The sequence below is a fragment of the Salvia hispanica genome, chromosome 1, assembly GCF_023119035.1.
Source record: "Salvia hispanica cultivar TCC Black 2014 chromosome 1, UniMelb_Shisp_WGS_1.0, whole genome shotgun sequence".
NCBI lineage: Eukaryota > Viridiplantae > Streptophyta > Magnoliopsida > Lamiales > Lamiaceae > Salvia > Salvia hispanica.
The window spans coordinates 42,548,950-42,569,307 of NC_062965.1; the positions used below are offsets into that span (position 1 = coordinate 42,548,950).

A 20,358-nucleotide genomic window follows, 5' to 3' on the forward strand; every position below is an offset into this window, starting at 1 on the left:
TGCTAAGTTTGTTCTTTTTAATTATGCTTTGGTTCCTTTTCATTTTATGAATTACATTTTTCTTTTTTTAACATTATCTTTAATTATAAATTATGTTTTGGCATTTTTTTTTCATTTTAGTTATAATTTTCGTTTCTTTCCATCCATTTTTATCCATTACTATGTTTTCTTTTTTAGATTGATGTTACCACAATTTTTTTTCTTTTTGTTTTTAATAATTATAATTTTTTTGCAATAGTAATGATAAGATTTTTAGCCATCTATGTTACTTTATAGTTGATCCATGTTAAAAAAAAATTTATGTTGAAATTATAACTGGCTAATTTAAATTGATTTTAATTTTAAAGTTAATATAGTGTATACAAAAGTTTAAAAAATGATGAGTAATTGTCCATTGTGTTTAATTCTTTATTGTGATAGATTTTTATCTTACTACTCGACGATTTAATATTTAAACATTATATTACTATGTGATTTATTTCAAATTTATTATGCTTCAATGTTATTTGTATATATATTTTATTCTCATATAACTAAAATTGTTACTCATATTATTCATTGTTAATATTGAATTTTATTTAATTAATTAAAATTTAAAATTAATATTTTAAAAATTATCTTAATTAAAATTTAAAATTAATATTTTAAAAATTATCTTAATCTGTGGATAGCAGGTACTAGTTAAAATTTAAAACTAAAGAAGCATTAAGCCTAATATTGCATTATATAGCAAATATTTCATGTTGCTTTTCTATAAAAATTTTGTGTACATTCTTTAACAAACGTTTTTTCAATTGGCATGCTATCTTTTCTTATATTCTATTAAGTTGATTTTCCAATAGCCATTTTATCAACAAATTATAATCCCCATTAGTAAATTGTAGAAATCCCTGATACGAAAAACTAGTTATGTTTAAGATTAAGTAAATTGTATCGATTATATCTTAGGTTTTTCAACTTACTAATTTTGTCTCAATTTTGATCAATCATTTTTAGATAGTTGTTTCTAAACAATAAAATAAAAATAAAAATAGAATAATAGGTCATCCTCCGTACTTAGAATAAAATTCAGATAATAATACTTTATCCGTCCCCGAAAAGTATGAACATTGGTTCGACACAAATTTTAATGTATAAAATTGGTAAAGTAAGAGAGGGGGAGATAAAATGTAGTGTAAATAGTGTTAATGAAAAGTGAGCTTTACATTATTAGTAGTGTAGTGTAATAATATAAGTTATAAATAAAATGATGTCCAAGAATAATATGTTGTTTAAATATTTCAAAATTAGAAAATTCGTATTTTTCACGTGCCGACAATTACGGATAAATTTCAAAATACTCCGTATGAAATGAATAAATTCTGTAGTCATCAAGTTAGTCAATAATTAAGATGTTGAAGCATAGCCAATTAATTTCAATGGAAAAATAAAAATAAAATGAAATTGGGCCCAAACCCTAGCCCATATCCAACGCGCACATACAAAACCCTAGCGCCTCTCCATTTTCCAGTTCCTTGAGTAGAGAGAGGAGAGGAAGAGTCCTGCAAAAATGTCGAAGCGAGGTATGATCACTTACCGCCCTTATTCAAATTGCATACCTAATTGACCGAATCTATAGTGCTAATATATCGATTCTGTGGTCGCAGGGCGCGGAGGATCGGCCGGAAACAAGTTCCGGATGTCGCTGGGTCTGCCGGTGGCGGCGACGGTTAATTGCGCCGACAACACCGGTGCTAAGAACCTCTACATCATTTCGGTGAAGGGGATCAAGGGTCGCCTCAACAGGCTGCCATCCGCCTGCGTCGGCGACATGGTTATGGCTACCGTCAAGAAGGGGAAGCCCGATCTTCGTAAGAAGGTCATGCCCGCCGTCATCGTCCGCCAGCGCAAGCCCTGGCGCCGAAAGGACGGAGTTTTCATGTACTTCGAAGGTAATTTCAGATTTCCTGATTTTTCTCTTTATTTGTGTTCGCAAGTTTCAGTATTAATGATTATTTAATACTTTCATTCCTTGTTAACTTACTGTGCTTGTAGATTAAGTTCATTCCTACTAAGTTAGGGTTTGGCGTGATCTTGCCTTAATGAAATAGTAGTAATATGTATCCAGGCATTCTGTGAAGTTCATTCAATTTAGTGAGTGTAATTATGAAGTGATAAGCTTTTTAGTTTTTTTTTCAATAGTGGTCGATTTGATATGTATAAGGTTAGTGTTTCTCTGTGTCACCCCCATTTCTTTTTGGATCAAGCATGATTAGCATGTTCTTATTTGCTTTAATGAATTACGGTGTCTTGTTAACAAATTCTTTGCTAGTGACTTATTTTCTCTACTAAGTTAGGGGATTGGTCTAAAATTTAGACATGACTAACGTTTTGAGTTGTTCTATAGCAAATAGTGTGCTGATGATGTCCATCTTGTTCATATAGACAACCAATGGGAAATTTATTATCTTAGTGGTTTGACAAATTCAATTTAGTGATTGATTATTAACACTTTTTCGTTTGCAAGGTTGTATCTCGAGATTAAATATGTAGTGTGTTTGTTTCATGAGATTCAATCCCACAACTCTAGATGGATAATCGTGGGATAATTAATCATAGTTAACCTCATGTGACTAAAATAATCTCACATCTCAATCCTAGATTATATCTTTGTACTATTTTTATCTAGGAAAAAGAACCCCACCTTAGTCACAACGTTAGTGTTTCTCGTGTAATATTAATTGTGCCATCCCCTTTTCTTCTGAGCTAGAGCATGGTTTAGCATGTTCTTATTTACTTTTACGAGTGTTGACTTGCTTGTCTACCGTTTATGTTGTTTTGTTAACAAATTAATCTTTACTAATGACTTGTTTTGTCTACTTGCAGACAATGCTGGGGTTATTGTGAATCCTAAGGGTGAAATGAAAGGTATATTGATTCAAGTTTTTGGCCTAAACATTATGTTGCTGTGTCTTCCTTTTTGCTTTATTTTATCAAATGATGAATTTACCATGTGTGATTGTTGCTTGCAGGTTCTGCCATCACCGGCCCAATCGGGAAGGAGTGTGCTGATCTGTGGCCCAGAATTGCCAGTGCTGCTAATGCCATCGTCTAGTGTCTTCAGTTATATCCTTGTTCCGTTTCCTTTTTTCCCTGGTGGAGTCTTGTTGATTGACAATATAGTTTGGAGGATAGAAATGAAATCTTTTGATGTCTTAGAGATTCTTGAATGGGTTTATTGTGATTCACTTTATTATGGCTTTGACGTAGCGAAGTTTCATTGTTTTCATTAATTGCCCCTTTATTTATCTCCAGATTATTATGAATTGTTATCGCCTTGTATTTTTGAAAATGTTCTAAGTCGATTTTGATTTGTGGTATTTAAGTTGATAAAATAAGCATATTGTAATTTTAGTATGCATGCCATTTTTAAACTTAAAGCATAAATTTGCTATTTTCCTTAGAGCACCTCCAGCAGCGCCCTTACCGTCGTCCTTCGGAGAGGCCTTCTGGGAAGGGCGTTGGGACGTCTGCCGTTGAGGAATGGAGAGATGGACGTGGACGTCCGCTGAGGACGCGGGAAGGGCGCGCCTGTCAGTGGAAGGGCGTGCGGAAGGGTGGGCGGACGTCTGTCATTGTGGCGACATGCGGACATCCGCCATTTTTAATTTAATTTAATTTTTTTAACTCTACGTATACGAATTTTTAAAAACTTTGACGCATGTATCATCGTCGGAAATTAAGACATAAAACAAAAACATATCATACTGTCGGGCTAGCGGCAAACTATAGAGATTCAAGGCATAACATGGAGTACTTTTTTTAGTTTAAATATGTATGCTTTTTTTTAAAATAAAATTATTGCATTTTTCCTGTCCGATTCCATATCGAAATTTTAATTCCATAACGTAAATTGAATATTTGTGAAATTTTTTTATTGCGGGAAGTCCGCATGGAGCGGATTGTGCAGTGGGGAAGTCCTTATGACGTGGCAGGAGGGTGAGAAGTCATTATGGCGAGGCAGGAGGTGTTTTTGGGAAGGAAACGGAAAAGGCGATGGGAAGTCCGTCCCATTGAAGATGCTCTTGTAACTAATTATTCATCCTATTATAAAAAAATAATTCAAAAGTTTCCTGTTATGGATAATTACATTGTAAAAACTCAAAATTTCAGTATGAATGCTGCTTTACAACATTAGTAGTATTTTTAATATACCCTTTTTGTGAATGTGCACGAGTATTGTTTCTTTTTCGAAACTGTATTCATACTGAGGCAGTTTCTTTTGGCAAATTTGTTTTTTCCATACTTTATTCTCTTATTTTCCAAAACAATCTTCTTAAATCAGGCTCTTAAATAAATAATATTTTTGAACTGCACCAGTCTTAGATAAAATATATTAATTAACTAAATTTAGAAAGTATACTTACATTAATTAACAAATATTTTCATATTAAATAAATAATAATAATTAAATTAAATAGTAATCCCGAATAACTCGTATTTTGGCAATGAGTGAACAATTAATATTATTCTACTATAGGGAGTAGTTGAATACAATATTTTGTTGGATTCGAATTAAATCTATTCGTAATTTGGCATTGAGCGAACAGTTAATATTATTCTACTATAGAGAGTAGTTGACTACAATACTTTGTTGGATTTGAATTAAACCAGATCTCAATTTAGGTTTCTATGTACCACTTTTATAGTTCATGTGAAATGACAAAATTTTTAGAAGGTTAACAGTCTTAGGGACTAAAATCTTAAATACTCCCTCTGTCCCGACTAAGATGACACATTGCTTAGTCGGCACGGGATTTTAAGAGTTATTGGTTAAAGTGTTTAATTGGAGAGAGAGAAGGTGGGTGTAAGTATTCAAGTAGAGAGATAAAGAAAGTGGAATATTTTAATAGGATTAAGAAAAAGTGGTTGAGTGTATTAATTGGAGAGAGAAAGTTACCAAAAAAAGGAAATGTGTCATCTTAGTTGGGACAAACTAAAAAGGAAAACGTGTCATCTTAAGCGCGACGGAGGAAGTAGAAATTATCTATTTTTATGGGATATGGAATAAAAAGATGTTCCTATTTTTTTTGGGACAGTGGAATATTTGAAAATATCAATTGTGGAAACTAGAAACTGGAAATCAATGCAAAAGAAAAGATGTCATTCCAAAAGCGTGGGAAAATCAGAGACTCTTCTCTGGGAAAGGATCCTCTGGTTTGTCTCTACCACAGCTGTGCATCAAAACGGCATCGTTTCCAATTCTTGTTCAATTTCATTTTTATAGATATTGCAAGTGTTCACCGCCTTTTATCATTTGATTCATTTTTTTATTTTTATTAAATAAATTGCCTTTCATCGCCTTTTCCCCATTATGATAATATACTTTACTTTATTGTATAAAATCTGCTTCTCAAATATTCTTCTAGTAAATAATAAAGTTCTTACAAATATTAAGTTGCAACTTCTTTTATTTCTTTTTCTTATTTTTCTTATCACCTTTTTTCCATTAGTTTCATTTTATTGGACAGGCATCAATAATCTATATAATACATATAATACATTGATGCAAGTATTCTTCCAATAATTTAATAATTGGTATCATATTTGTATAAGTAATAATTGATTAACAATCAACAACACATTGAGAAGTAGAATCGGGATACAGAAAATATCAAAATCATACATAATAATGTATAAAATGCTTTTATAAATTTGATTATGCACGATTTAATTAAGAAACTAAACCATTTATTATTCATTATATATTTTCCCAACAATAATTCCCTATTACTATATTTTATTTTAGAAGTAAATAAAGGTAAAATAAAAGTTTGAATTTTAATTAATTTTTGGAATGACAGTAATTTTATTCCCAAGGCATAATACCTTGCAAGGAAAGAATAAGTAAGAGCATCCACAATGGTCGGCGAGTGACCGGTTAGCCGATTTCCGGCGCTGGCCGGTCCGCTCGCCGAACCATTGAGACCGGCGAGCGCCATTTTGGCGAGATTTTCGGCAAGCGCACGTCGGTTTCCGAGCGCTGGCCGATCGGCTGGCCGCCATTGCAGGCGATCAATCGGCCAGCCCTTTTTTTAAAAATAAATAAATTCGAAACACTATATATACGCGATTTTCACGTCATTTTCATTCGCACCACTTGTTTTAACGAGTTTTCTCCCTCTCTTTAATTCATGTACAAGAGCATCAACTCGAAATGAGTAACGCGGGTGGTAGCAATGTGGTAGTGGTGGGGATCCTGAGGAGTAGGAACGACAAATGAACGAAGCATTGGAGGACTATACGTACGGTGAGATGAACCGGCTGATACAAAGGGCCTTGCAGCTGACAGTACCTCGACTTCGACCCGTTGTCCACCGCCGAGCAGTGATTGATCGGGATCACGTAGCTTCACATCAGCGGCTATATGACGACTACTTTGCAGAGCATCCGCGGTTTAACGGCAACATGTTCAGGCGGCATTTTAGGATGTGCATGGAGCTGTTTATGCGTATCGTTGACGCTTTGGAGTGTAGGTATATATGCTTCCGCTTCAGGCACGATGCGGCTGGCAGACCCGGCCACACCCCTATTCAAAAGTGCACTGCGGCAATCAGGCAGTTGGCCTACGGAGGCGCGGCAGACATGTGGGACGAGTACCTCCACATCGGTGAGACGACTGCCCTGAAGTGTCTGAAGTATTTCTGTGAGGGCGTCGTTGAAATATTCAAGGACCAGTATCTTCGAAGCCCTACCCCGGCAAACTGTCAGGATCTGATGCAGAAGCACGGGGAGAAGTATGGGTTCCTGGGGATGTTAGGCAGCATAGATTGTATGCATTGGGAGTGGAAGAACTGTCCCGCTGCCTGGAAGGGGTTCTACACCACCGGCTACAAGGAAAAGAATCCCACGATGATCCTCGAGGCCGTAGCTGATTATCGGCTGTGGATTTGGCATGCGTATTTTGGGGTAGCCGGGTCGAACAACAACCTCAATGTCCTCAACTTGTCGTCCCTTTTCAACGAGCAGTGCCAGGGCGTCGGTCCGGCCATCAGTTTTGTCGCCAACGGCAACCGGCATGATATGAGCTACTACTCGGCGAGATGGGATATACCCTAGGTGGCCCGTCTTTGTGAAGACGATCAGATGCGCAAATGAGGACAGGAAGGCCTACTTTGCGGAACGACAAGAGTCGGCGCGCAAGGACGTGGAGCGCGCATTTGGTGTGCTCCAGGCTCGATGGGCGGCAAAAAGGGTCCAACGCGTTTGTGGCATGTCGATCGCATTGCTTCTATAATGTACGCCTGTATTATAATTCACAACATGATAGTCGAAGATGAAGGTGTACAACTGACTAGTTGGGCCAATGACGATGAAGCCGGTCCAAGCCACGGCGTGGCCACCCCCAACGTACGAAGGGGGGTACCTCACGATGAAATCGGTCGCCTCCAGCACATGCCGACATGCGCCAAGTGGATGCTCATATTCAACTCCAAAAGGATTTAATTGAAGAGTTGTGGGCGCGGAGAACTGCACGGCGATAATTTTTTTTGTTTTATGTATTTTTTTTATCATGTAATTTTTTTAATTAATGTACTTTTTTATTTCAATGAAATTAATGAATTCTCCTGTATATGTGTCGTAAATTTAATTACGTATTTTGTGTTTAATTCCGTAAATTTAGTTGTTTTTAATTTTGATTGTTGTGGCTAGCCTATTGCTTGTCCAGTTGTTTGTCCTGATAATGTGGTAGGGGGAATTTTAAAGCTGATAATATGGCAGGAGGAGTTTGTGGCTAGCCTGACCTATGGCTAGTCTAAACCCCTTATGGATGCTCTAAAGAAACAAATAATGAAAAAAAATAATAAAACTAAATGAGAAAAGACGGTGAACAGTTGACTAGCAGTAACTCCATAAAAATAAAAAATGAATCTAAATGATAAAAAGGGTGAACACTTATCAATATCTATTTGAACTCTATAATGCAATAAAAAATGAAATTGAAGAAGAATTGCCAATTGAAAGGCAATTTATTTAATAAAAAAAAAAATGAGAACACTTGGCAATATCTATAAAAATGAAATTGAACAAGAATTGGAAACGCCGCCGGTGCACAGCAGAGGATCCTTCTCCCTCTTCTGATCTTCTCAGTTCTCAATGGCCTAAGTTCATCAATTGAATCGAAGCGGTGGTGCCCAGTTTAGAGTTTTAGAACTCGCAGAATCAGAAAATGGGATGGTCGTACCCTGAAATAGCAATTGAAGATTTAATGAAGTTGATCAAAAACTACATTGATATGTTGATTCTGGCGTCTGGGTATCAATCCACCGGCCGTCTCGCGAATTGGGACTCCAACAACATCAACAGATCATTCCAATGGGCGCTCTTTCTGGAGAATGTTAGTAATGCATTCTTCTTTAATTTGTAACAGCTCTGACCATTCATGAATAATTTACTACAAAGTGTTTCGGCCAAATTGTGCGCCTGCAACCCTAGGTTTTCTACTCAGCATATTGAAATTTCAGTTATACTTTTGTAAATACGTTTAGGTGATGAAGGCTCTACTCAGTTCAGCTGATTATGAAGAATCTGTTGAAGAGCTTGATGCTCTTTTACATGAGTTAACGTTGGATCCTAATTTTCCTCAGGTTAAGAGTTTCTGAATCCCATATGAGTTGGAATTGATCAATTTTGGTTATTCATTAGTATATCTTTATTTGTTTTGAGCAGGGTCTCGCTCATTTGTCATGTGCAATACTGGTTAGAGCCAAGGATCTTATGTTAGACCATCTAATTCATACCTTTCCCCTGAGGGAGTCTCATTTAAAAGCTATAACTACAGCATCTGTTGAGATGGACATTAGCAATCTCAAGAGCAGAGAAAGCAATGGCCTTGATGTTTATCTTGAAAAATTAATGCTGCTTCCCTCAAATGGACCCAACTTAGATGAGAGAATAAATTTTGAAGATCATGACAGTTGGGGGGATGGTGATTTTAGTGTGGCCGCTATCCAGAAACTTGGGATAAGGCAATCTGCAGTATCATGCTCAACTGTAGCCGAGGCTGGGTTAGAAAATATCTGGAAAACTCTAAGAACAAAAATGCATGATGAGCTTGCGAGTACGTCAAACTCAGAGCCGCTGAAGCAATCCACAATGTAATTTCCTGACTTTCTGGACCTTATAAAATATTCTGTGGCTGGTTTTGAGGAAATGAGGAAATGGTTAAAATGGAACAATTTTTCTGTTTTCTAGGTTGCATTTGTCTGCAAACTTCTGTAATGGTAAACGGATTATTTTGGTTTAAGAAGATTGATTTGTAAAATTTACTTAGTTTGACAATATAAGCCAATTATGCCCATGGTAACCAATCATCCAATTCCGAGCTTCTAGAACGTATTCCCCTAGCAATTGTACTTTAAAAATTTCAGATTGCATAGTCCAGATCATCTAGCAAGGACCTTAGTTTTCTCTGGTTTGATATAGAGGTATATAGACTGAAACAATGTCCTGCTTCTTGTAAAGGCTCCAATGTTTCACAAGCTTTCTTTAGGGGGTGTTTACTTTTCAGGATTGGTTAGGTACATGATTGAGAATGTTTATTCTCATTACAAGGATATCTCAATCCTTTCTTTCAATGGGATATGAATCAACTAAATGTTTGAAATGCTAAAAACTCTCAAGAGCCTTTGGATATCCCAAAATTCCATTCAAGCCAATCAAATAGTAGATTAGCCTATACCATTCTTATCTTTCTAGGCTAATCCTCAAAAGTAAATGCCCCTTATAGTATTAAAAGGCTTATATCTGAGCACCTGTAGGTTGTGTCTCAAGTTCTTGTTCTCTATTTGGATATTGTAAATATGGATCACTTCAGTTGAGAGTGTATTTAAGGTATAGAAAAATTTACAAGAGGAGCCTTTTCAGATTATGGATTCACAATCAGGTTGAACTATCACTTCTATGCATTAGAGCTGAAAACTACTTTTCAGACTATTTAGCTGTTTCTACTTGCTTTATTCGGAGTAAGTATTTTCAAATACTTTAGTTAGGCATCTGTAGTTATTGCTAGTGTGGACTGGATCCGAGTTTTGCCTAAAATTAAGTATTTAATTTTTTGGTCAATGTTGCTGTAAAGAGGCGAAGAGCTGCCACTTGAATCAGATTACTGGAATTGCTGGAGGGCAAGAAGCCTGTCATATATGCTTGATAAGCGGACCATAAGGATGATTTCTGGTGCCAGTGTGATTTTTTCTGCACCAGAAGGCCAATGGACTCAAGTGTTAGAACGATTAAATCTCCCAGCTCAGAATGATGATATCAGTGAAATGATAGTAAGCTAATGGAACCGTTATCATTTAACTTCTCATTTTCTTGTTATAAGTGTGTTGCGACCCAAAAAAGGTAACTTTATGAATTTTCTCCTCTCTGTTAATTCTCTCTCTCTCTCTCTCTCTCCCCCCCCCCCCCAAATTGTAGGAGCTCTTGTTGCTAGGATGTGTAGTGAATAAATGGAGCGCTCTACTTGAGCATCTTATGTCTGTTTCATATGAGTTCCCTGCCATATCAAAGCTCTATCACGAAGTGATCAGCTTACCACCAGGAAAGTCTCAGAACTTTTTTCTGAATGAGGGCCTGATGAATTCTAAGGTGATTATTCCTGGAATTCTATCCAACTAATACTGAATATGATGTTTATGGATGGAATTTTTGACTTAGAGGAGTGCCTTCTGCTTGAGCCTGAATTTTTTTAGTTAGAACCCCTTTGAACAATGAAAAGATACCGATTCTAATATTCTATACATGCGGATCATTGTGCATTGTGATTGAAAAGTGAAACTGGGTTGACTCTTATCACTTGACCTCAAACATTCACTTGTTTGCTTTCTGTACCACTGATTGTAAACTGAAAAAATGTGACAGTTTCATATTCTCAGATGGCTGCACTATGCACATTGAGATCATAGAGTTATTCAAAGTGAATGGCTTATCTTAGACGCCCAATATGTTTTTTGAGCTCACTAGAAGCAAAATTGTGCAATGTTGTATACCTTCTCGCTAGGTGTGCTAACCCAGCGCTTAAGTGTTGTTTCCTGTAGATCTTCCTTTGACTGTGTCACTGTCGGCAGCAAACACTTAATGTGTTCCAGGGAAGAATGGATGTCTCCTATATTGTGTTTATATGTCCCTTAAGCTCCATAAAATAGTTAAATTCCAGTAGGATCCACTTTCTAGCTAGTGCATGTCAGTTGACTTAACATTAAGCTGGACAGTGCTTCTACCATTTCCAAAGAAATAGAAAAAATTAGTTGACCGTGCTACTAGAAAGCCTTCCAGTATTTTCTGATTCTTGTGTATCTGACCATATCAGGAAAAAAGTGTTGTGGACTACTTAGAAGTTTTAATAAGCAGTAAAGTCAATCAATTGTGGCAACTACCCCCAGTCCTTGCAGCAATTGCAATTCCTTCATGGTACATTTTCATTTTGAAACATTTTTTGATGGCCGTGTTTTGCCTCACCAAATTACTGTTTTTAGAACCTTATGAAGCTCTAGATTGGGAAGGTTTTCCACTTCTAAAGGGAAAAATATATTCTTGTAAAATTGTAGGTCAAAGTTGTTCAGATCTTATCTCCATGAGCTAGAGGGTCAGCTGATAGGAAATTCTTTGGCAACCAGGTCAGTTGCTATCACAGCCTTTACGGATTGCAGATAATTTCTTCCTGTAAATTGGTTCATTTTGGACAGGCGCTGCAGTTGTCTAGCTGGCACACTGGAGCATAGAGAATGTGGGTTTGCTTAATTCTATCTTCATAATTATCGGTGCACTCTTTATTTATTTATTATTTAAATCTTTAAGTAAACAGGAATCTCTATCTGGCAATTCTGCTCCTATTTACTATACTGAAAATTCTGTATGCTTTTTGTGCTTAAAAACTTACATTGTGCTACTCTTTTCTATCTGATGCTTTTTACCTGCCAAACTGAATTATCAAGTGCTATTGTTAACAGTATGAATGATTATCAGAGAAAACAAATTTCATCAAAAGTTGAAAACATATAATATCAAGAACATCCAAGAATTAGGTAGCAAGTTTTCCAGAATATTGATAATAAGACTTGTGTATTTTATAAACACTAATAGGTAGGCCCTGACTCACGTCTGTGATTGAACCTAGTTAGAGCACACTTGGAATATAATTAAGTTGCATTGCATGTCACTTGATTTACTGATGAAATAAAATTCTGCCACTAGCCTGGCCTAGATTTCTGAGATGAAATTGCATTTTGTACATTTTAGGTGGCTGGATGAATATGACAATGAATAGCTTCATTTCATCTTGCTTTGCATATTGAAAATGTTGATATATATAGTAAACTTCCATAATTCTTTGTACTGTATCTGTTAAGAAATGTGTGTTGGAGTCTAAAAATGCTGATATTTATTGTTGATAATACTTGTAGGTGAGGTGGGTGAGAGAATTTGGTGCCTTTATACATTTCATGTCTGTTCTGGAACAGGAAGATCCAATATTGCATGATTATGCTGCTCATTCAATTGAGAGGATGAACTTTTCCTAGTCGATTAATGTAGTTGTGTGTAAATATACAGCAGGTATTGAGAATTCCAGTTATATTTGACATGAACAATGTTGCCTAATCTTATGTCGTATGCATTTATGCATGAGTTGATGATTCTTAAAGTGTTGTTCTATCGCTTTATTTATTATTGCCGCATTCCGGCAAACTCAAACCCAAAACCTTTGGCTGCGGATATTAACCAATCTATCACTATGCTAACTCACACACGATGTTGTTCTATCTCTTTTATAATTGGAAAATAAACCGAAATTTAAAGGACGTGTCATAGTTGACTTGAATCCGTGAACTTTGGCCCTATACACTCACACAAATAATGTTGTTGTGTTCCATCTCTTGTTAACTAAGAGGAATTGGTTATAAAATACTCCCCCGATCCCACATTACTTAAGGTGTTTTTTTACGGCACACTGGATTTTAAGAATGTTATGCTTATGCTTAGTGAGTTAAATAAATAGTAAGTACTCCCTCCGTCCCACTTTAGGAGTCCCGTTTTACTACTTTTGGGTGTCCCACTTTAGGAGTCCCGGTTGGAATATTCCATAATTGGTGATAGGCCCCACATTCCACTTACCTTTTCATACTCACATTTTATTATAAAACTAATATATAAAAGTAGGACTCACATTCCACTATCTTTTTTCACCAACTTTTCTTTGTATTTTTTAAAACTCGTGCTGAACTCAATCGGGACTCCTAAAGTGGAACGGAGGGAGTATGTTTCTTCTTGGATATGACCCAAATTTAAATTTGTGAAAATTCCGTATATTTGTAGGCTAATTATTGGAGTGATTATTCTTCCATGTATAGATATTTTTGTTATGGATGTCATGATGTGGAACTATATGTGTGTGTTCATGCATTTTGTGAGGAATATTCTACGTTTTGGGATTGAACAATAAGGAGTGTATTTCTGCAACTTGGTTTGAAGAGAGAATATAAGTGAGATTTTGTTCATTTGTAAGAATCCAAACTGCAAGTTGATAAACTGGTTAATGCAAAAAAAACGTCATTATATAGTGCAGATCATTTTTTGTATGTTATGACTTATGATAGTGATAATGGTGTACGAAATTTGTAATGTGAAAATTAATAGAAATAATAAGATTATAGCATAAAGCGCGTAGTTCAAAATATCAAATCTTGATTTTTGGACAATTTCGTATATCATCAATATTATCACATAAGAAGGAAGAGCCACAATAATTGAGCTCTCTCGTCTCACTACGAGGGATTGATTTTATTTTTTTTCATGTACGAGATATACGAAAAGAATATTTATTAAGATAAATAAAAAGTGAATAAAGTAAGGATAAAAAAAATAAACAAATAAATAAAAGAGTAAGTAACAAAAAAAAATTAAAATACAGTAAGAACAAATAAATGTGTTTTTTTTTTCTGTTAAAAATGAAAATTGATCATTTATTAAAAAACCCAAAAAAAAAAATCAATTACTTATAAATTGTACACAAAAAATAGATACACTTTACAATTTAATCTTTTGGCAAACGTAATTTGAATTAAAAACTAAATTTGATGATACAATTAAGCATTAAAAAGAACAAAAAGAAAAGAAGAGAGATTGAAAACGACAAGTAAACAAGTAGGCTTGTTTGGGAGATGAGTATAAAAATATAATCGTAAGAGAATCCGAATCCAAATCCAAACTCTAATTATAAAAATTCTTTTCCGCCACTCGCCGTCGCCGGCGACCGAACCTCTCTCTCTTCAAGTTGAAGCACGGCAGCGTCCATCCTATTACTTTATATCACCGGATTGTGGCTTCAATTTTTCATTTCTCATCTCAATAATTCCTGATGGAGCTGCTGTAACATTCTCAATTTCGATTCTTTTTCTAATTCTAGGTAAGAGCTTCGTGCTTTTGCTCCTGATCGATTCGATTCTAGCTGGATTTGCTTCAATTTCTATCAAGTTTCGACTATATGACCGAGTGAATATTTGAATCTTATCCACACACGCGCTTCGCGTTCTGTAAATTTCTCTTGTTGCCTCTTTTTCATGGTTTGATCATGAGTAGTTACTGATTTCTTTTCAAAAAAATAAAAATAAATTGGGATTAATTTCTATCATCTGGTATTTTTAGGACCTCTAGTTTATTACTCCTGAGCTTAGTTTATAGGATTTGATTTTAGCTGAACTAGGGTAGGGGCATTCCTTTTTTGCTGTGAAAGATGCTGATGCTCATGGTGCAGGGTAAGATATTTAGCGAATGGAGAGGGTACGGGATTTGCTAGCTTATCAAATACTAACATGTTATCTTCTAGTGGGTATATTTTGCACCTACATTAGACAAACTATGCCACCAAACTTTGGAATCTGTCTTAGTTTTAGAAATGCGTAAGTTGTTACGTTACTGTAATAGGTGGTGCATGGTTTGATTCTGCAATTTATTGTCTTCTATCAAGGGGAGAGATTACATATTTTTTGGAATTTGGACAAGTGGGATATGTCTATGGACTTGTAGTATGCCTTGAATTTGTATAGCATTAGGTTTCCTATTTGGGATAGGATTATGTTTCCTAGGCCCAGTCTGTCTAATGTGTGCCTATATATATGGGAGTAGAGCACATAATTCTGTGATCTGAAAACCGCAGTCATAATACAATTTGTTCTCCGTTCTTGCCCGTGGACGTAGCCAACATAACGTTGGTGAACCACGTAAATTCCGTGTCTATTTACGTTCTTTTGTTTCTCGATTCACAATTGCCCTTTTTTGTCATAACAACACAAATATTGATTTATTGATAACCAGTCCTTCCAGTTGAAAAAGTAGCCTTATCTTTGAGCTCTTCTCGCTCGACTTCATGCATTATTATTAGATGGATTTCCTTCAATGAGCTTTTATTCACTGTTAAGGTATTAAAAATATATTCAGGTTTCGTGTGCTATAATCGATTAGCTAAAAATTGATGCTTTTCTCTTGTTGGAATATTCCACAAAAAATTGATCTTAGAAGAACTAGAATTAGATGATAGGTTTATACTTGAATTACAAACTTTTAGTATGCTTCCTACAAAATTGGTTGATCAATATCGGGTAATTGTTTAGAATTAGAAGTACTCCAAGCTTTATAATTTGTATCCTGTTTCTCTACTTCTCTGATCTATGCACACATTTCATGTTCAGAGTTAATTAGGATTGCTGAAATTGTCCCTGACTCACACTTTTCTATGTTCTTATAATTATAGCATTTCATATATGCATGTCTACTTGTGTGTGTATATGATCCTGATAGGTGTTCTTGTGGTATGCGATAAATAGGCGTCCTAAGGAAAGCGCTGTTTGCTCACAAGTCACAACTTACATAGAAGTATCTGTTGTTTACACTCAAGTCATCAATGGAAACAAAGCATGCTTTACCTATTCAAAGATCAGGCCCAAGACAAATTAGTAGCGTTGGGGCCTCAGCATCTCTATCTGCTTCATTTCCTATTCCTTCAACTGTTCTGGAAGAGACTTATCCAAGGTTTTCTGAACCGCAGCAGGGTTCTTTAGAGAGGGAACTGATGCAGCGTCCTCCAGCTGTTGTTTCATCATTGTCTTCCAACAGTGGGGCTGTTGGACATATATTTTCTTCTTCATCAGGGTTTTCTACTGATCTCCATTTCTCATCGGTCCAACAGCAACAAGAAAAGCATCCTACACAATCCCCTTTCATTTCTCAATCAACAAGTAGTGGAAAATCAGATAAATTACCACATTCTGTTGATTCTCAACTTCTTCAATCCACTGCATCTAGTCATTTTAACAGAGAAAGCAATGAGTCTTGGTGCACGGATACATTGCCTGATTTTCTTGATTTCCCAATGAGTACGACAATCCAGAGTAGTCAGTTGTATGGAAGTAACAGTAGTGGCATCACCATTCCTCATGAAGATCTAGGTAAACCCAATGATTGGCAAGACTGGGCTGATCAGCTTATTACTGATAATGATGCTTTAACTGCTGATTGGAGTGGGCTTCTTGCTGATGCAAGTGTTGCAGAGCCAGAACCAAAGGTGGAGTTTACTTTTTTGGCTTGTTTCTGCAATGGTTATCATCAATCCTCTTTGAGTATAATTGATAAAAAATAAATCTTATGCTGCTCCAGGGAAACAACGCATGCGCTGGACCCCAGCAGCCTCATATACCACAACAAGTTCCCAGTACACCTGGAGAAATTTGCAATGGTGGCGCTCAATCATCCTCTAATGCTGCTCCAGGGAAACAACGCATGCGCTGGACCCCAGAACTTCATGAGACCTTTGTTGAAGCAGTCAACAAGCTTGGTGGCAGTGAAAGTACTTTCATCTTCTTGTTTCAATGCTTCAAATTAATCTGATATAAAATCAATTTCTTGCCACTTACAGAATCATTTTATCATTGCTACAGGAGCTACCCCCAAGGGTGTTCTCAAACTAATGAAAGTTGAAGGCTTGACCATCTATCATGTCAAAAGCCATCTACAGGTACGTATTCTTCTGTAGTAATGGCCTTTCTCAGAAGCTACATACAATTATGGCTTCTCACTCTTCTTTAATCTGGTTCATGAATTGCAGAAGTACCGAACAGCTAGATACAAACCAGAGACAACAGAAGGTGCACATGAGATTTCCCCTATTTTTTATGTATACTGTGACTTCCTTGTTTTTTCTATCTTTCCTTCCATTCATCATTCTTTTCAGTTGTTACATTGTTGTGGGAGCATATCCGTTGCTCTTGGTATTCAAATGCTTAGGTTCTTCTATTAATCGTTCTTTAGCTTATCTATTACTTCTCCGTCCCGACTTAAGTGATGCATTTCATTTTGGCACGGGAATTAAGAAAGTGGTGTTTAGTGAGTTAAATAGAGAGATAATAAAGTATGAGAAAGTAGGGAGAGAGAAGAGAGAATAAGGGTTAACTTTTGCCAAAAGATGAAATGTGTCACTTAGATTGGGGCGTCCCTATACAGAATACACATCACTTATTTTGGGATGGAGGGGGTAATTAGAATATTTCCATCCGCATAGTAGAAACTAACTGCATGTTTTCTATTGTTTCAATGTATTGGAGATATCCAATTTTCTTTCTCCTATTAGATCCTCTGCCAGTCTTTTTTGTCTGATGTCATTGTATATCCTAGATGCCATTTGCAATTGAAACCATTTCTGTTTATTATCATAAATGCACTTTGCTTTTCTGTACTCCAGCTTATGTTTCTCCCTGGTAACTATTTATTCCTACTGCCATCATCAAAATTTTCAGTCTCGGTCATGGTTGCATTCCTTAATGAAAAATGAAATTGCCTAAGGCTGTAAAGTTTACCTTACTTGTATTAATCTTGTTTTACCTATTAACAACCTCCAAAATTAGATTCTACTCTTTTCTCTATATGTTATTGTCTTCTGAGCTGTTCTATAAGTTTCTCATGGGCCTAAGAAAATACTGTGGTTTTCTTTTTCAGAGTCTTCGGAGAGGAAACCTGCCTCCATTGAAGATTTTTCATCCCTGGACTTAAAAACGTGAGTTGGTGAAATCATGGTTTTATAAATGTACTTTGCTGGAGTTGATTGTAGTGGGTGTGGTTAAGTCTGTAACTCCATCCTGTCTGGATGCCCTAGTTTAAGTGGAGTTGGCACTGACAGAATTGAATTAATACATAAATATGACGAAGTATGGCTGCTGATCATAAGATGAACAACATAAAAGCTTTCCAATAGCTTTCGATCTCATTTTCTGTGCTCCTTTCTTGTAAAACCATACCCAGGTCTTCCACCCACTGTTTTATTACTTGACTGTTAGACTGTTCATATTATGCAGTATACAAATTGTTAAAGAATGAATGCTTGAACTAGTAATGCATCTTTAAAATGCATAAACTTGAAAAAGAAATACAGAAGTTGATGTTTTGTCTGCCTTTTAGCAGCTTTCTGTGCCATATGTTTGTGTTGCTAATAGGAATGCTTCTTTGTTATTAAATACAGGGGTATTGAGATCACTGAAGCACTGCGACTACAGATGGAAGTCCAAAAGCGACTCCATGAACAACTTGAGGTACGAATTTCATTCTTTGAGTAGGTCTTCTCAACATCAGAGATCTACTAAACTTGGTACTCTTTGCCAGTCATGCATGCCATGGAGAGTTGAGATGCATGGATACTGATTCCATTGAAGTCAGTCACTGATTAATCTGGTGGTTTACTGTTCTGATGCATGTGAAAACAAAAATGTGCATGCCCTGGGAACATAATCTTGCTATTACATGAATATAGGATAGTGAATACTATTATTGTTCATCTAACAGAGATAAACCATATACTAGTATTATTAATCTTCTATTTCTACAAGTGCCCCCTATTATTGTATGTTGATATTAATTCACATCAGCCAATTGACGGCATAATGAGTACGTGGAAAATAATACTCCCTCCGTTTTTAAAAAATAGCAACTCTTTCCATTTTAGTCCGTTCTTTAAAAATATAAACTTTCAAACTTTCTATTTTAGGAAATCTTTACACCCCTATACATCAATTTATTTACCACTTATACCACTACAATTAACAATTTAAAGTGGACCCCATGATCCACTAACATTAATTCCATTACTTTTTTCTCCTCCTCTCTTACTTTATCAAATTTTCTCCTCCTCTCTCTGACTTTACCAAATTGTGCATTAAAACCCGTGTCGTTTCAAACCTCCCTATTTTTAAAAAACGGAGGGAGTAGGTGACAAAAACTATACATGTTATAGGGTTAAAGCCTTAAAAATCACCGAATTACATTATGTTTTCATAAATTTTGCAATATTGATTTGAGGAAATTAGTATAAGACACCAACTCTTATTCTGGTCTAGAAATGACAGCATATTCGACAATTTGCCTACATTGCATTATTCTCCACTAAAATTAGACAATGTTGCCTTAGGCTTAGGGAGACAAAATATGTTAACCATATCTTCTTCACCACATTAACTATCATTTCTTAACATGTGTCCAGTTAACTACTGTGCTTTTCCTTGCTGGATTGGACTTTTTTCTTCTATATTTTCTTTAAATCACGTCTTTCCTGTAGCATAAGTAAACCATAAATTCACAAGATGCGATTTGTTGTTTTACTTAATTATAGCTTCCTGTAGCCCTTCATATTACTGCATCTCTTAGAAGTAAGTTTTCAATTCAAACTCTGTTTGGGAGGAGACGTTAGGCAATATTACCAGGCTTTTGACATAATCTGATTCTTCACCTCTATTGTACAGATTCAAAGAAATTTACAGCTTCGGATAGAAGAACAGGGAAAATATCTTCAGATGATGTTTGAGAAGCAGTGCAAGTCAGGCACAGACTTGCTCAAGGGGGCTTCATCAAGCAGCGAGAATGCTTTGAAAGAGTTGAAAGATAGTTCAGCAGTAGAAGCTGAAAACAAGGTTTCAGAAGGTGAGCCAGCTAAAAGATCAGGAGAAACTTCTCAGATGGCAGGCAAGAAGCAAAAAGCACCTGAAGGTGTGCCCAGCTCACCACCTACAAAACGTAAAAAAGTTGACGAGGAAGTGATAGTAGCAACGCAGCCCAGTCCTTGGTAGGGGCTAGGCAGAGCTCACAAGAAGATGTGAGATTTTCAGTTTGTCTGTTAAATGAAACTCAGATCAGAGGCAACGGTTTTTGTTTCCCAATCTCGACGATTTAGAGTGTTAAACTTTTTGGGTGCCTCCCTCCAACTTAATTTTTAGTTGAAGCAATGTACAAATGTTGGAAACAATAAATTAAATGTAGAAGTGATGGGAATGAAATGAAGTTATT

At 36.0% G+C, this 20,358-nt stretch overlaps 3 protein-coding genes across 7 annotated transcripts; all 3 read left to right on the forward strand.

Moving 5' to 3' along the window:
• The first annotated feature begins 1,443 nt into the window (after window positions 1-1,443).
• On the forward strand, window positions 1,444-3,268 carry LOC125201430 (60S ribosomal protein L23). Its single transcript, XM_048099532.1, has 4 exons — window positions 1,444-1,562; window positions 1,647-1,931; window positions 2,866-2,907; window positions 3,012-3,268. The coding sequence occupies exons 1-4, from the start codon at window positions 1,550-1,552 to the stop codon at window positions 3,092-3,094; spliced, it is 423 nt and encodes a 140-aa protein (XP_047955489.1). The 5' UTR covers window positions 1,444-1,549; the 3' UTR covers window positions 3,095-3,268.
• Window positions 3,269-8,059: 4,791 nt separating this feature from the next.
• On the forward strand, window positions 8,060-12,682 carry LOC125201340. 4 transcript variants are annotated; one of them, XM_048099406.1, is made up of 9 exons: window positions 8,062-8,377; window positions 8,529-8,627; window positions 8,710-9,137; window positions 10,118-10,313; window positions 10,459-10,629; window positions 11,351-11,451; window positions 11,589-11,657; window positions 11,736-11,767; window positions 12,444-12,682. In XM_048099406.1, the coding sequence occupies exons 1-9, from the start codon at window positions 8,210-8,212 to the stop codon at window positions 12,518-12,520; spliced, it is 1,341 nt and encodes a 446-aa protein (XP_047955363.1). In that variant the 5' UTR covers window positions 8,062-8,209; the 3' UTR covers window positions 12,521-12,682. The 4 variants fall into 4 exon arrangements, 2 of the variants coding, with proteins under 2 accessions (XP_047955363.1, XP_047955362.1); XM_048099405.1 differs by having other exon boundaries at window positions 8,064-8,377; window positions 11,727-11,767; XR_007172878.1 differs by lacking the exon at window positions 11,351-11,451 and having other exon boundaries at window positions 8,060-8,377.
• A 1,541-nt stretch (window positions 12,683-14,223) lies between these two features.
• LOC125218210 (protein PHOSPHATE STARVATION RESPONSE 1-like) lies at window positions 14,224-20,356 on the forward strand. 2 transcript variants are annotated; one of them, XM_048119840.1, is made up of 8 exons: window positions 14,224-14,443; window positions 15,861-16,597; window positions 16,690-16,879; window positions 16,971-17,047; window positions 17,138-17,177; window positions 18,025-18,082; window positions 18,545-18,614; window positions 19,818-20,356. In XM_048119840.1, the coding sequence occupies exons 2-8, from the start codon at window positions 15,938-15,940 to the stop codon at window positions 20,139-20,141; spliced, it is 1,419 nt and encodes a 472-aa protein (XP_047975797.1). In that variant the 5' UTR covers window positions 14,224-14,443; window positions 15,861-15,937; the 3' UTR covers window positions 20,142-20,356. The 2 variants fall into 2 exon arrangements, with proteins under 2 accessions (XP_047975797.1, XP_047975805.1); XM_048119848.1 differs by having other exon boundaries at window positions 14,225-14,443; window positions 16,082-16,597.
• Window positions 20,357-20,358: the final 2 nt, after the last annotated feature.